This window comes from Solea senegalensis, linkage group LG17 (genome assembly GCF_019176455.1).
Source record: "Solea senegalensis isolate Sse05_10M linkage group LG17, IFAPA_SoseM_1, whole genome shotgun sequence".
NCBI classification, from domain to species: Eukaryota; Metazoa; Chordata; class Actinopteri; order Pleuronectiformes; family Soleidae; genus Solea; species Solea senegalensis.
This window is the reverse complement of record NC_058037.1, coordinates 4991014-5007014: the sequence shown is the minus strand read 5'-3', so window position 1 is coordinate 5007014 and position 16001 is coordinate 4991014. Positions and strand designations below refer to the sequence as shown.

At 40.9% G+C, this 16001-nt stretch overlaps 1 protein-coding gene across 2 annotated transcripts; it reads right to left on the bottom strand.

The window, feature by feature from the left end:
* Positions 1-4237: 4237 nt before the first annotated feature.
* LOC122784496 (breast cancer metastasis-suppressor 1-like protein-A) lies at positions 4238-14208 on the bottom strand. 2 transcript variants are annotated; one of them, XM_044049794.1, is made up of 11 exons: positions 13762-14208; positions 13482-13572; positions 11743-11870; positions 11611-11655; positions 10733-10812; positions 10443-10539; positions 9494-9583; positions 9334-9398; positions 9203-9242; positions 8809-8938; positions 4238-6505 (listed from the first exon to the last, which is right to left on the bottom strand). In XM_044049794.1, exons 1-11 carry the CDS (start codon positions 13895-13897, stop codon positions 6388-6390), a joined length of 1020 nt encoding a protein of 339 aa, XP_043905729.1. In that variant the 5' UTR covers positions 13898-14208; the 3' UTR covers positions 4238-6387. The 2 variants fall into 2 exon arrangements, with proteins under 2 accessions (XP_043905729.1, XP_043905730.1); XM_044049795.1 differs by lacking the exon at positions 11611-11655 and having other exon boundaries at positions 13762-14136.
* Positions 14209-16001: the final 1793 nt, after the last annotated feature.

The window sequence follows — 16001 nt, the reverse complement described above, 5'->3', positions numbered from 1 at the left end:
TTGGCAGGAAGCAGCACTGTTCAGCTCCCTAGACATAACCAGCAGAAGACTCGTCTTTTCACTGTTTTCATAAAAATTATAAATGGTGGATAGCTGAGCGCCGGGATGCCAAAGACAGGCTAACGAGAGAGCGTTTTACTCGATCACCAAAGATCCCGAGGGCAGCGGAGATGGATCACTGCTATAAAACACACTCAAAGCGAAAGCAGAAGATTAGAGTTATGGGGACACTCAGGCAATGGATTCCGCTTGTAGAGTGATTACTTCCATCCATCCATCCATCCATCCATCGTCTACCACTTTATCCTCCACATGAAGGTCGTGCAGCTGTTGGTGGTGCCAATACCAGCTGATATAAGGTAGGTTACACCCTCGACAGGTCGTCAGTCCATTGCAAGGCCAACACATAGAGATACTCTCTTACTCAAACCTATGGGCTTCTTATTGGGCTGTGGGAGGAAACGTGCACACACAGAGAGTACATGCAAACTCCATGCAGAAAGGCCCTTTTTTCCGACCGACCTGCAGGGCAACAACCCTAACCACTACCACAGGGTGATCACTTCATATCAGGTACGATCATGAATCACGACAGTGGCAGTAAAGGGGAAACTTTAGGGAAATGTAACTTAAAACAACTGAAATGTAAAGCCTTACAGTAGTGACATTTATAAAACCTTTACTCTAGTTGACAGAGTTAGGGGCACGACCGTTGTGGCTTGACTTTCCCCCTTAACTTTCCCCTTAACTACCAAGAGAAGCTGCAAATCGGGATGCCAAATTCAGCCACGTTACAAACTCAGAAAGCTGAAGATGTCAAGCTCACGTGTCAATCACGGCGCATGTGAAAATATGCAGGGATACAACTTCCAGTGCCAACACGTCGACAAGCAAAGGTGTCGTTTCACGGGTTAAACACAGACAGCCAAGAGGATCCTTCCAAGATACCCTTACACAGCCAATGGCAGAGCCTAAGGCCAACAACACTGTCCACAGAGTAGGAAAAGTGGTGCAAAGTGCACATTATGAGAAAACTCAACTAAGGTAGAGATGATGTCTCTAAGATTTTTTTTCATTTCTGTCCCTCGATAATACATAGTGAAAGTGAAAGTGAGCACACCTGAGTGTAAATGAACTTTAAATGTTCATGGGCTATCATGAAAGATTCAGTCTGAAACTAGTGTCTCTCAAGTCACCGCTTAAGCATGTCGTTTGCGTTGAATGGCTTGTTTTCACCTTTTTAGCACTTGCCAGAGCATGGAATGGAGAGATAACGGCTTTAGCTGAGGTTGCCCGTTGCTCAAATTCAGCAGAGGGTCATGTATTCACCTTAATGGTGAAACGTAATGGCTACATAAAGGAAAACAGAACAGACTGGGTCACTTTCTAAGTCAGTTCCCTCTGCTGAAAGTGCAGCCATTTCCCCTGAAGACTGCAATGGAATGGCTTGTGGGACTTTTCTCCACAACAACTTTTGGAGCTAAACCTTAATTCACCCTTATTGAGTCAAGATCCAAACCACAAGGTTGACCTGAGTTGAGCACTGTGCCAGCGAAGCATTCCCTGATGACAATACTCCCTTGTGTTGAGGATGTAGGCTTGCATTAGCCGGGACAGCTCAGCATATCATGAGACTGCTACTCATTCGAAGAGGCTGACAGGTAGCGCTTTCTGTCTGACACTCTGACAGCTAAAGAGTAGATAGGGAGTAGGTGTTCTGTTGAGGCTTGACAATCATGGCTGTCACGGTTCTACCATGCTGCACACTTTGAAATGACGCCATAAGAGCCATCCCTCGTCACTCTGAGGGTCTTTTGGTCACCATGACAGATTTGGGCATGGGAGGACCTCACTATCTTACTGCTGCAGTGAATCACGCCCAGTCAAACATGAGATACCGGTATCAACCACTTTCAATGGGCCAATCAATATTTGGAAGCAATTTCTTGGCTAAAATAAAGGTTTGGCTTGTAGCTTTTAGCTCATGATAAAACGTGCCAGGCTGCTAACAGCAATGGTTTATTTAATTATGAAGAATACACCGTCAGAACTGGAATACACCTTGAATCTACGAAGCTGGGAACTGGGGGCCTTGATCTTAAAGAGGAGAAATTAACCCAGGAAAATATCTTCTTTCACACAGAAGTGAACTTTGTCCATCGTGTGAGAACAGCAATCTAACCATTGTTTGTACATCGTTGTAAAGAATGCTTAACAATCAGCAACGACGCTGGCGGATATTGATCTTTGGTATGTAATGACTTTGCTTCCCAGACAAAGAGATTTTGATTATCTAGAGATGGTTTATCTTATTTCCTCCTGCCACTATCCTCCTATTACTATTTTTCCAAAGCGTTGTAAATTTACAATGCACCATTACGTGTAAACACACATTTATCTCTTAGGCAGCAGTGACTTGATGAAATAGGCCTCTAGAAAGGATGAGATGAAGACACAGTTATACCCTGAGTGATAACGGTGAATTCTAGGCCACTGTCATTGACATACTTAGAGAGGTGATAGCAGGCAGCACCGTCCACCCGATTCAAATCACTCTCTGCGCGTCTCTCTTCACTCTTCTCTCCTGATTGCGAGCAGCTTGATTCATCCCTTTGATGTGAACGTATGGATGTATGCATTTAACATTCTCTTACACAATCAGCAAAGGTACTCGCCCCCACACAGCCCTGGCACACGGCACATGCGAGCATGCACACAAGAGCTCCACACAAACGGCCTCACTCTCCTGAACAGCCATAAAAATACACACGCGGACATCGCACAGAGGGGCATGGATATAAGTAATTCAGCACAGTGTGACACTTTCATGGTCTAATTAGCCTCAGTGTTGCAGTAAACACGTCCCAGTGACCCTCCAGTTCCGGTTACTCATTAAGTATAGATGGGACTGATGAAGATGGTCAGTTTCTCTCATCCAGCAGGACCTGACTCATCACTGGAGCAGCTCCCCAGCACTCTCTCGAACATCAGGATGAGCAGTGCGCCCGACTCAGCCAAGCATCTTCACAAATACACAACGCTCTGCATATGCGTGTCATGTCCACTTCTGACCATTCATCCACGGAATGTGTGAAGCAGATTCAAGAACATCTCTAGAGTAGGGGTCACCAAGTTTGGCTACAGGCCCGTAGATGGCGTATTAAGACAGGCAGCCCTGTGACTTGCTTGCTCACTACTGCTACTGCCTTTGACGCGGTGATGGGGATTTTCCTCCTCCTCTCTCTGTTGCGGTAGCAGACATGGCCAGCAAGCTGTGATCAAACCGTGCCTTCATCCTCTCCTTCGCTCTCTCTTTCATCAGCTGAAAGGCTTCAGTCGCAGGGTGCCCCAGATTTACAGACCACCTCCCTCCTAGCATCTAGTGCAGAGACTGCTGCCTCTTCATTGTAGAGCTCTACTGACACCTACTGGGCAGAAAAGGGTCTTTCGACAAGGAAGAGCAAGGGCGCTTGTTTTCATATTTCAGAGAGACACACTTGTTTGAATAAGCTTTGTGATACTGACCAAGTGTAAATGAGGTAAATTATGGTCAATTATCTGCAATTTTAAAGCACACGTTTGGGTTAGAAAACCTAAACTAGAGGACTCGCTTTAACAAAGTACTCATTCAATTGATCACTGCTGAATATTCCCAATGGATCAATTAAATGTTGCAGAGGTCACGCATGAGGTTTCCTCTCAGGCCTGAGGGCAGGCAGATGGACAGTGGAAGGGGCAAGAAAACCGTATATCAGTGCACATCCTGAGTGTGTGGTGTTAATCTAGTGAGTGGCCTTTTGGCAGAAATAAAGTGAGTGAAGAGTTGAGAAAAGCACAGCAGAACTAAGAGCCATTAACAAAGAGACCAGCTCAGCATTAATAAAACCCCCTTTTTTTCCATCACAGTGTGCAATCACAGTCCAGCAAACCTCAGGGGTGACTTTGGGTTAAGCAGTGTCAGGGACTTTTCCGCCTCTCCACACTGAAGAATTATGAAAGATTTTCTGCGGATTCTTTTGTGTGCATGCTACGCCCAATCAAATTATTATTTAAGGCTTTTAGGTAAGAGAAATTATCAGTGCAGGTTAATACTACAATCAATGAAATGCAGTTTTATACTTTTTGACTGGAAAGCCAGACAAATGGACTTAAAAAGGTAGATTTGAAACCTATTTGTACTCAAATGCAAAATCTTTGTTGTATGATGAATTATTCATGTGCATGTTGGACACTTCAATTAATACAACCAAAAACTTTAATCAGGTGTACATGCATTGGAACATTTTACCTCTACCGTAGAAAAGTAATCATGATGCATAAAAACAAAGCAGAACTTAAAAAAAAATCAACTTTACCAACACTTTGCTTTATCCAGGGTTCCCACACCTTGGTTGACATCAAATCTGGGGACTTTTCAAGGATTTTCCAGGGCCAATCCCCTCAAAGTGATTATCCTTGGGATCTTGGGGAAGTTGGAATTTGCTCTCTCTCGTTGTTCTGCATGGAATCTCAAGTCAACAGCGGAGAGAGACCGCTAGTAATTACGACTTGACAGTAGTTCTGCGTCGGTCTAGACTACGTTCATCAAACAACGCAGGACGCATGAAAAAGTCGGCACTGTCGCAACAAACAAGGGAGACATTTACCTAAATATCAACTTAACTTCTTTCTTGCACAAAAATTCAAGCACTTTCAATGACCTGTGTCTATTAAGGGCGATTTTCAAAAACTTGCAAAGATTTCTCGGACCCGTGGGAACCCTGTTTACGGTAAATACTGAGAGAAATGTATTGGACGTACGACGAAGAGGATAAAATACCACAACGACGTTACAAAGCAAGATCATCCGTCATTGCACCAAATGTAATTAACATAGGATGAGTTCCTCTTCCAAAAAAGTCCCTTAACTTTGCTCTCTCTGTGTACTGTTAATGCATAAATGCGGAGGGTATTTTTTTATTGACAGATAAGACACAGACAAAGAGGAATAGGGAAAGAGAAGTGACAACGGAAGAGAAACAAAAACAAGAGGTGGGTAACCAGAAATACTTTTGGATTTTTTCTTTTCTTTTTTTAAAGAGAGACGTAACATTTACACTACAGTATTTAAATAATGTCAGGCTAGATAAAAGACAAAAAATATGAAACATGGCACCGTGGTCTGATTCTGCTTCAAGCTAACCATTAAAAAAAAACGATGCACAAAACTATTCAGCTAATTTTTTTGGATCCTGTCATAAAGGAAAATTGATGTATTCAAAAATTGCTCGATTCCATTCAAAATATACTGCACATGGGAAATGAGTTAACGTTGTACACGACACCTCACAGAAAATAACCACCTGCTCTACAGGGAGCCACAACAGCCCCATTTACGGAAAATGGCAGGAAGAAACCGATTCCTTTAAAAGATTCGAGGCACCGTCACACCAATGGCAACATAAGAGGAAGGAGACCCAAAACAAAACATAGTGAACTAAATACAACACACACTGACGTCTCTATGTACAGAGAACTTCTCATTTCCGCACGTTTAGACTTCTTTTCCAACGGCCTGGCCTTGATTTTAAAAATGTCATGCTGGTAAAATTACACTGAAACATCAACACACCAAGAAATCATTAAGTACAGTGGTTACCCCACTGGGTTTCACCCAAACCCTAGGGTGTTATTGAGGAATAGTTTTATCTCATCATGTTCATAATAATATAATCATCTACTCAATTCATTCTCTATCTCTATATTGGCTTCTTTTTTTTTTCTCAAACCCTGGGGACGTAAATACAGATTTATTAGACTCTGTGGAGCATGAAATTCAAGTTTGACAGCGTCCTCACCTGGATCGGGGGGTTTCTCACTCACTCACTCACTCACTCGCTTATTGACCCGCTTCAGTCCACCTCGTGCTAGCACAGTACAGAGTAAGGCTTCACTGCATTGGTAGTTTGTTTTTTTTTCAGCCGAGGCATTGTCTCGTCTCAGAAAGGCACTCGACTGAGCTTCACAGTTCGCAACTGCTCCAGTTTTTCTCCTTTCATTTTTTTTTTTTTTCCTCTCTTTAGCAGCACTTTGCATTGATCTCCCGTTCCACTTTGTGGCCTCGGCAATAATATCAACATACATATACATATTTACAGAGAAGACCATCTTCTAAAAAGGGTCAATTGTTCCTTTGCTTTTCGATACTTCCACAAAGAAGGAGTGAAATGAGGTGTGTGTTTGTGTGCGTTTGTCAGGCTTCGAGAGTAAAATCTCAGGACGTTAGTGTACGTGTACTATACATATGGCAAAACATGGCAAAAAACACGGGAGCGAGGCAAGAGAAACATGGCGAAAGATGATGGTCTTAGTGCTGCACGTGTCTGTGTTTGAGTGTCGGTGAGAGTTTTAAGAGTGCTTGATAGTGTATTTGCCTTTCTGCAGCTGGGAGATGTACAGCTTTGACTTGGTGCCGTCCAGTCGTTTGAACCACACCTCATCGTTGTTGATCGTGGTGATGATGGCACTGCAACACAAACACACAACGACGTGAGCACAACGCCACAATCCCCCACAAATCGTAAATCAAATCGAGTGGCTTTGCCTGAAACTGAGCCTCTTGCGTTTGTTTTTCTTCAGAGTGAACCAGAGGCTGCAGTGACCTGGGCTGCAACTTGTCTCATTTAATCAAGTAAACATTTGGTCCAGAAAATGTTAATCAGTGTTTCCTAAACCTCAAAATGATGAGTTTCTCAAATGTCTTGTTTTTGTCCACAAAACAAAAAGATTCAGTTTTAATGATTAATATGTTAAATGGAGCAAAGCAACCATAAAATATCCATATTTGAGAAGAACAAGATTAATTTAGTAATCAATTAATAATCAATAATTGCGGTTATTATCATTATGTGGTAACTTTTGTGTGACAATATGTGTTTTGGCTGAACAGGCAAATGTATAATTGACGTAAACAAGTAGATACATAAAATGTTGATGTTAATTATTATTAATTATAGTACTATTATAAATCCTAACTGACGTGCAATGCTAGTGACTGTGCACCTTAGTTTATGAGTACAAACATGTAATGAATGAATGAATTAATGAATGAATGAACACAGTGACTATTAACAGCCACGACTGTGTGTAAAGATCACATGTCACAGCTTCTCTGCCAATGCTGCAGAGCTTTGAGAAATCTGTGCCTTTTTTTCCAATGAGAGGTCTCAGAAAAACCAAAAAGCCTTGTTTCCATGTATTTGCATGTCAGAGGAGGTGAGACTCCACACGGTGACTGAGATCTATTAAAAAAAAAAACCCTGAAGAATGCGTACACACAGCTTCACAGATCTGTCTTTGTACACAGACACAGTTTGAAGTCGCGAACCTACGCAGAGTTTTGTGGCAATAGATGTCTTCAAGCTGACTTTAGTGAAACATTACTTCCCTGGGGAGACGCTGCATCTACACGTACACACAAAGGCTGGCTGACACATTAAAGGAGAACGCAACATAAAGTGTTTTATGAAGGTTGTTGTGAAGACTCCACAACAGCTCGAGTGCTCTGTAGCATAGAGATTGTGTCTAATACCGCCCACAGGTGTTTAGCTGGGTTTATCCAGGCACTCGTCGACAATCTGCATGTTTCAGGAATGTAACAGTAACTGAGCATGTGTCAGAAGAAGGGTTTAGTTCTGAACTCTGTAATTGCAATGGTACCGGCCAAATAGGTAGGACTATAAAGTAATTCAAGTTGTGTCCTTCCACACAGATATACACAGACCTTGGACTCCTTCTAGAAAAGACACAGAGGAATAAAACTAACATTGATTCTGAAAGACGTTACTCCTATCCTTTGCTGTAGACCATGTTTCGAATGTATTTTATTTATTTATTGTTGGAGAGCAATCCATTTATACCATGCTATAAATCTGTGCCTGTATTTGTGTCCCTTTTCAGAATAGAGTCTCCTCCATTAAGGTGAGTGGAGCCACTGCGCTCTCACAGCTCCAGGTGGAGTCATCAGGTCACTGTATTTTTACACAGGTTTGTGCTGCTATTCTTCTCAGACACTGCATTAACTTCCAGCTTAACCAAAGTGTTATCCCTAACCATAACCAGTTAATGCATAATCCTAACCTTAATTAAAAACAATTCAAATCTTAGTCCTAAACCTTTTAAACGTAGTGTCTGTGTAAATAGGTATTGCTTTCTCCTCCCCTAATTTTACGATTCAGTGTCACAGTTAATCTTCAAGTTGTTTTTTTACTTAACTCTTGTGTCTGAACTTGGACAGAACATGCACTAGTGATATCTAGGGTCTTTTCATACTGACTTTCATTGAAAGTAGTTGCCAACACTGCCTTACAATCTCCAAATACAAGACTACGATGATAACAATGACAACAAAAATAGGGACAGTGAATACCGGTGCAAGACAGAGGTGGGGCTATGACATTACAGTTTTCATAAGGGCCAGGTTTCGGTCTCCATGAGGACTACTGGTCCAGACAAGGTCAGTGTTTGTGCCAAAAAAGGTCCTCGAAAGAGGAAACAAATACACTGACAGCAGGCACACGTCATTAAAAACATTATTTTGTCCTTGCAAACAGACATGACGTCAGTCAGTGCATATTTGAACACAGGGCAGTGGAAGCCAGATCTTATTTCAAGTAAACACAGGAGAAGCATCAAGGGCATGTTTTAATGCCACGCGTCAACAGTCGTACTTAACGCTATCCACCTGCAATCAGATCACTGAGGATGAATGTTAATATCAGGTCTGACTGGGCCCTGCTGAACCCTCCTCCCAGACAAACACATACACACCTTGTCGGATACTCGTCCTTCCTGTTGATGCAGATGGCCTGTCCCCTGCAGTACCACTGGTTGTCATAGAAGAGTCGACCGTCCTCGGAGCGCGCCACATGGTGATGTCTGTCAGACTTGACTGGCGGAACTGGAGGGAGAAAAAGACAGGGAGACGTGGGGTAAGGAAGCGATAGGAAGATGGGGAAGGGAACAAGTGACTGAGGACAGGGTAAGGTTAACACCAAAACAGGACAGTGAAGAGGACAAAGGCATCATTTGTTTCTTTATCAATGAACTTGAGCACTTTTGTGCTTCAAAGTATTGAATCAACTCCTTCTGTGTAACTGTGGGTCGATCGCTGCACTCAGCCAAATATTGACTGTAACCAAGGAAGGGGAGAAATAACACTTACCATCCACCTTCGCCCTGTGTGGCCCCAGCGATGCCATTGCCTACAGGTGAAACAAACAGAAGATCAAATCACCAAATTTAAAATCAACATAGATGCACTTGTCATGCGACTTTTTTGTCCATTTTCACTACCTTTCTTATCGCTGTCCAGTCTTCAAGAATATCTAGATCTTGCAGCATGTAAACAATATAAGGCCGTAATGGAAAGGTTAAGGAAAAACTGTAACTGTACAAAACTGAAGTGATATGAGCTGTAGGACAAAAAAAAGGACAAAAGACAATCGAAGGATATCGGACACAACAACAGGCTTCTTCTTCTTGACAGGGCAGAACGGATCTTTCTTCTTGTTCTTACGCGAGTGCAATCCATCATTCCACAGCTCTGGAAAACAAAGAGGACAGATTATTATTGTGCCTCCATGATGATTCTTTCTGTTGGATATTAGCGTCACATTTCCTTATCGGCCATAATATTAATATTTTACACTAATACTAATGCAAGTTGTTTGTTTTAACTGTGTGGCTGTACCATAACAATAATAAAAGATTCATTTATATAGCACATTTCAAAACACATTTATAAAGTGCTGTGCAATAAAAACAAATAAAAACACAGGAGAACGAGCTGATGAAAATGTAACAGAAGCAAAATCACAACAACATCAATCTTAAAAAGGTGAATGAACAAAAAACATGTATAAACAAACATGTCAAACTGTGTGCATAAGCAAAGCTAATGAGAATTAAATAAATAAAATGCCAAGGTCCAGCATTGAATTTAAATGGTGACCGATCAGTGCCACACAGTCATATACTCATCAGTTTTAGGATCAAGAATCAAGGACAAAAAGATGTTTTTGTCTTTTTACCCACCCAGGTGGAGAAATCCCAGATTTCCGCTTTAATCCACTGATTCTTAACACAGTAATTAACAGTAATTGAACACTAAAAGGTAAGTGGAGACTTAAAACTAAATACACAATCAATAGGTTTGTCAAGTGATGGCTTCTATTGTCGTTCAATAAAAAAACTAAAATCTCTGCTGCTTTTGAGTAGACATGAACGTAAGGAGGGTTTTTTTTCCTACTTCATACAAATACTCTGGGATTTGCATCACAGGTCAGATTATTCACAATCACTGTTGACATACCTTCTGATCCACTTTGACATCAGGACCCAGAGATGGGTCACCAGAGATTTGTTTTGGGTCTCAAAATAAATGTGCAAGTTGTGGCTGGTACCTGAGGTGATATCAATACTGTGTCTGTCCTCTTCCAATCGTCTTATCTTTTCCTCCAGTTCACTCTGCACAGTGTCAAACAGCAGCAACTTCTCACTCTGGAAGACAGAGATAAAGCATATCACCACCATCATCTAATCTCACTGCCTGGGGATCAATTTAATTCAGGTTGTTCATAATAAACACGAAATATGATGGTGTGTTTTCTATTTTATTCAGACAATAATCTGCTTAACAAAACCTATTCTAAAAAAAAATCTATGCTATTGTCCAAAATGTTTAGTCTCTCACCTCCCAGTGTTGACAGGCTGCCTGGATCTCACATTCATACTTATTTTTCACCGACTCCAAACACAGCTCCCTGTAGATGCCTGCAACAGACATTGGTGGCAAGTTAATCTGAGGCAGCCTACATGAAAGATGAGGATTGTTTTAATCCAAGCAACTCTTGTCTTTAACTCACAACAGTAAAGCACTTATCATTAAATAATATTTAAAAAAAAACATTTACACAAACATTAAGACCTTAATGTGGGTGTGTTTTCACTAATGGTGTGTTAAATGCATAGGTTAAACTATCAAACTATCTGTGTGTGCAAAATATACTAATTCTATAAGGAGGTTGTGTAAGGTTAGGGAGTGTAAGTGTCTAAGGTTAGGGAGTGTAATCCCTGAAAGAATTCAGTGCAATACCAATATATATAGCTTCTTTCAAAAATGTACTGATATTTTCAGGAAATTGTCCAGTCCACTGTGAGTGATAATACAACCTCACACTGGCCATTTTACAGACAGTCCTCTATGTAAAAGGTCGGGTGGGAGATCATTTTCTGGGGCCTTTTTTACTGCATTGCATAAAATCCTTGTCAAAACCCGATTGTAACCAATTGTCACAAATTGGAAAGTGTGAGTCAGCTGTGGAACGGACAGGCCTGTAAAAACACCATCCAATCCCACTGAACAAATTAATTGGATTGTGATGCATCAATCAAACTGCTGTTGAAGTCAAAATGTAGCCTGCTCAAAAAGGGTTTTCCAGGATCTCCAACCCTACCCTTACAGAAAATGTCTGAGTGAGTGTAAGCAGCTTGAGTGTCTTGTCTTCTGAATGCTAGATACAGGCGGCACCTCTGGTCTGGATGTATATTCTAATTCTGTTATGAACGCACCTGATGAAAACAATCTCCAGTTGCTTTCTTCATGTGAACGGCAGCCTGTACCCAAATTTTACAGACATTTACAGAGTTCATGATTGAAATCAACTTATGTACAGCAAAGAGTGAAATATTGCATTGACTCACCTGCCACTTTGGTCCGAATTTGCATATTCTCCTGCAGGTTGGCCAAAGGTTCCAGGTACTCCTGGGCACAGCCAGCCATCACCTCCTGCAGCTTGATGTCCACCTGGCTCAAACGCTCCTTGTACAACCTATACGGTAACAAAGAGCATATGACAGATACACAAAACTCATCACTCATTATTATTGCTGCATTACAGCAAGTTCAGCCACTATGGTGAATTTTGGGAATCTAGCAGTTGTTTTAAGACTCTATAAACAGCCAAGTCACCACAGTGGTGACAGAAGAAGATAATAAAACACAGCTGGAAGCTGTCATCATACTCCGCTCTCAGTGGTCTGTGCAAGGTCAAAATAAATAGCCTCACTTATCATGATGAGGCATGACAGAGACGCTGTAGCAGCAGAAAACAACTCATCTATTTTATATGGTGTTGGTCTCATGGGGTAATTAGCAGTCAGTCATTAGTTTAGTACAAACTTTTCTGTGTTCACTCAGGTCTTTTGCCCAAGAAGTTTTTGACTGTTGATGCTCTGGGGAGTTTGAAACCTCCTAAGGGTCACCGTCCACCAGGAAGGAAAATAAACAGAATTTGATGTTCAACCGCAAGTCTGTCTCAGATTCAGACGCGATCATTACTAACGTGTAAATTCAATTGTTCAGGTGAGACATCTCAGTGGCTTAAAGCATTGCTTTAACCACTACACATACATTTATTCAGGTTGAACATTTTAAAAGCCAAAGACACATTGAAATCATCTTTCCTATTTGGACCAGTTGGAGTGATCCAATCACAAGTGGACAGTGTTACGACTGTAAGTATGACCGTTCACACATGGCATTTACATGTTTCCTGTATGTTTCTCGTGTCTTTTCATGAGAACAAATGTAAGTTTTTTTTAACAAGTCTAAAGGTAAATATGGGTCACCTGTCAATGTGTGCGTGTGTCCCAATCTGGTTATCGTTGACCCACAGAGAAAAAAGGAGTCACAAAGGAGCTTATCAAATCACAACAGCACTTACACCGCTGTAGCATTAAAAAATAATTTACCTAGGGATTGGACTTTTTGTCGATATCGGAATTGCGATAAAAATAAATTTTTCCCTGGGACCAACTGCAGAGGTAATTTTTCTCTTCTGTAGTGAAATTGACATAATATTTAGCATAGTTGTCCCGCAGCAGATCAAAATATTCATTGAGCAAAATAAATGTAAAAGAAATAATGGTTGTAGAGGGCGACAGCATAGAAGCCAAGGAGGTAGCAGCCTATGAAGCCTTCTTTAGTAGTCATTAGTCATATTGGCAGATCTTGGTGTGTTTGCAGATAACCAATAACACATTTTAAAGCCAATATCATTATCATGCTGATCATATCGTGCATCTTAATTTTAACCACTAGAAATCATGTGTTGGTCAGTTGGTGGCTAATCAATGTTAAATTAAATCCTCCAAAATGTGGTTTGGATCATCATATCCGAGGACACATTCAGAACAGCATAAATGCATGTTAATACCAGGTCAAATAGACCTTGGGTCTGGTAAAAAAACTGAACACAAACAAACCACATACTATAAAAATATTTGGAACACTTCCTGTGGGGAAAGAAACTCAAATAATCTGACAGTATGACAAGAATCTCCTTGTTTCTGCCACACACCAAAACATATTTACATTCATTCAGGTCAGACAGGTTTAGGGGAGGACTAGAGATTCCTCTACTGCACACACAGGAACCTACTGCTCTTTCAGGTCAGTGAACTGTTTCTCCAGAGTGGTCATCTCATCCAGACACTCCATCCTCCTCCTCTCGCAGTCTTCATCATCCATCTCTGTTTACATGAAGACATGGTAGACATGGCATCAGCTGCTCATCTGTCACTATAGCTACAAACATAGCTCGACACTGTACCATCAACACTCTAATGAAAGTGTCACACAATTTTCAACAGCACGTCTTTTCAAAAACTGTGCTTAAAAACACTAAGGGTACGCTGGTGTTTAAGGCCTGTTTCTCTTACCAGAGGTGTCTCCATCTTCGGACACGGAGGAGCTAACGGTGTCCTCTTCGTCTGTGCTGCTGCCGTCCTGCTCGGGAAAGTCCACTTCCATGTCCTCGTGGTTGCTTTCTTTCTTCTCCCGGGAGTGAACCGGCATTGCGGCGTACAAATGAGCCGACGTTATCGGGGTGACAGAGGTGTTTGTTCGTCGTACCCCGCAGTAAAAAGGCAAAACTAGCCCAGACAGCTAACCGGTTAGCTAGCCTGCATCTACTTCACTTCTGCTGTGTCTTCTTCACTGGTTTTAGAAATGACGGCACATGACAACTTTGAGTTGCATTACCGCCACCTGCTGGTTGTACTATTTAATTGTTTTCTCATTCTAAACGTTGTGAGCGGTTTTTTCGGACGGATTTGGATAAATACATTTTTAGAATTAGAACGACTGCACTTTCTCTGATTTTAATATAGATATGTTTTTATTTATTGCGTTCTCACATTAACAATATTATTTGTTTTGATGTTTATATAAAACAAAAACCTATCAATGTAAGAACTAAAGAGATGCTTTTATATTTTATTTCTCCTTATTATTATATAAGGTAAGTTATGGGTAAGTTTTCACTCTTATGTAGATATTGTGCTGTTTGACAAGCAGCCATTTTGACAGATCACAGTAGGAAATAATATCACAGGTTTACATTATTAAATTAAGGATGGCTGAGTTCCATTTAGCTTCCTCAGTTTAAGGGCACATATGTTGGTTCACTGGGCTGCTTTTACTGCTAAAATGTGTCCATTCTAATGATTTATTTATATGCATGTACTGTAGATAAAATTAGACTACACCCACAGTGCTATAGATAATGAATGTATGTAAATATTATGTCATTGTGTTGCAAATAAAAGAATCAGAAATGTGTTTATTCTGTAGTTTTGTTTTAATTCTTTGCTGGGTTAAACTGCGAAAAAAAAAGCCCTTGGTGTTACCGAAAACATGAGCAATGTCTCTATTCAGTTCATGTCAGAACAGTATGACAACGAGGAAACATGTGCCCTGAGAATGAGGCAGCTAAAAATGGAACTCAGCCGTCATCAAATTGTTGGTTTCCTCCTGTGCTTTTACTTCTTTGACCTGTCAAAATGACCCAGTGCACTGTTTGCTTGGTTGACGTTGGTCGAATGTGTTAAGTATTTCAAAAGAACCTGGATTTCAGTCTTGATAAATGTAAAGCCTGAACGATTCCAAAACAAATAGAAATACAAGAAATCACTGGAGGAAACAGACTCCTATTCAGTAGCAGCTGTCATGAAAATGCAAAATATAGAAAATGACAAGAGTTTGTTTGTAGTATGTCAACATTTTAAGGTCACTTACAGAAATCAGTTGAATCAGACAGATATACTTTAACCTACTGGTTTTCTGAAGCGCCCTTGTTCTGGAAGTGACCTTTTAAGTCCATGTACTATGTCACACCCCTGTGGGTGTAGTGTTAACAGTGGTCACTCTGTGCAGCTGCAGGGGTTTAGTTGAAAATGTGCTGACTGGAAGATGAAAAATCATTGGAGCCGCAGCCCCGGAGGCAGGAGCTGTGACAGCTCGCTGCTGGACTCTGTGCTCGCTCACAACACAGCGACAGTGATGGACAGACTGAGGAGTGAGTGGAGGCCTGAAGCTGTCTGTTACCTGCAGAACTGATGACTGTGGAAACACAACACTCGATAGCTCTGGTTGATCACATGTCACAACATCAGCGTGTTGTTCTTGTTGACATGGTGCATATATTCCAAGAGGGCCCTGTGATCCCATGCTCTGCAATGCACGTGTTGACCAAAGGAGGGCGATAAAGACCTGTGGAAAGGCGATAAATGGCACCGTTGCTTATCCTGCAACTGAAACAGTGACATTTCATAATAGTGTTAAAATAATAATTTGAAAATAATATGAATTCAAATATGATATAATAAAATATAGTATTCATGAAATAAAATATTAATTTTTTGGAATATAATCCACCGCGGGATAAGTGACTGTATAATTTAAGTCAGTAAAGAAAGATCATGAATAAATGATAACATGGCACATAAACTACAGAGCACAAACTAAAATCCTCTGCTTCCCACAGACAGATTATAAAATAAATGAGTCCTGGTTTATTTCTAATGTATTTTACCTTTTGAGCTATACGCAACAAAAATGGATCTGAAACCAAGGGCCAACTGAAACCTTACAAGAATGCAAAACTGCTGATGGGAATATT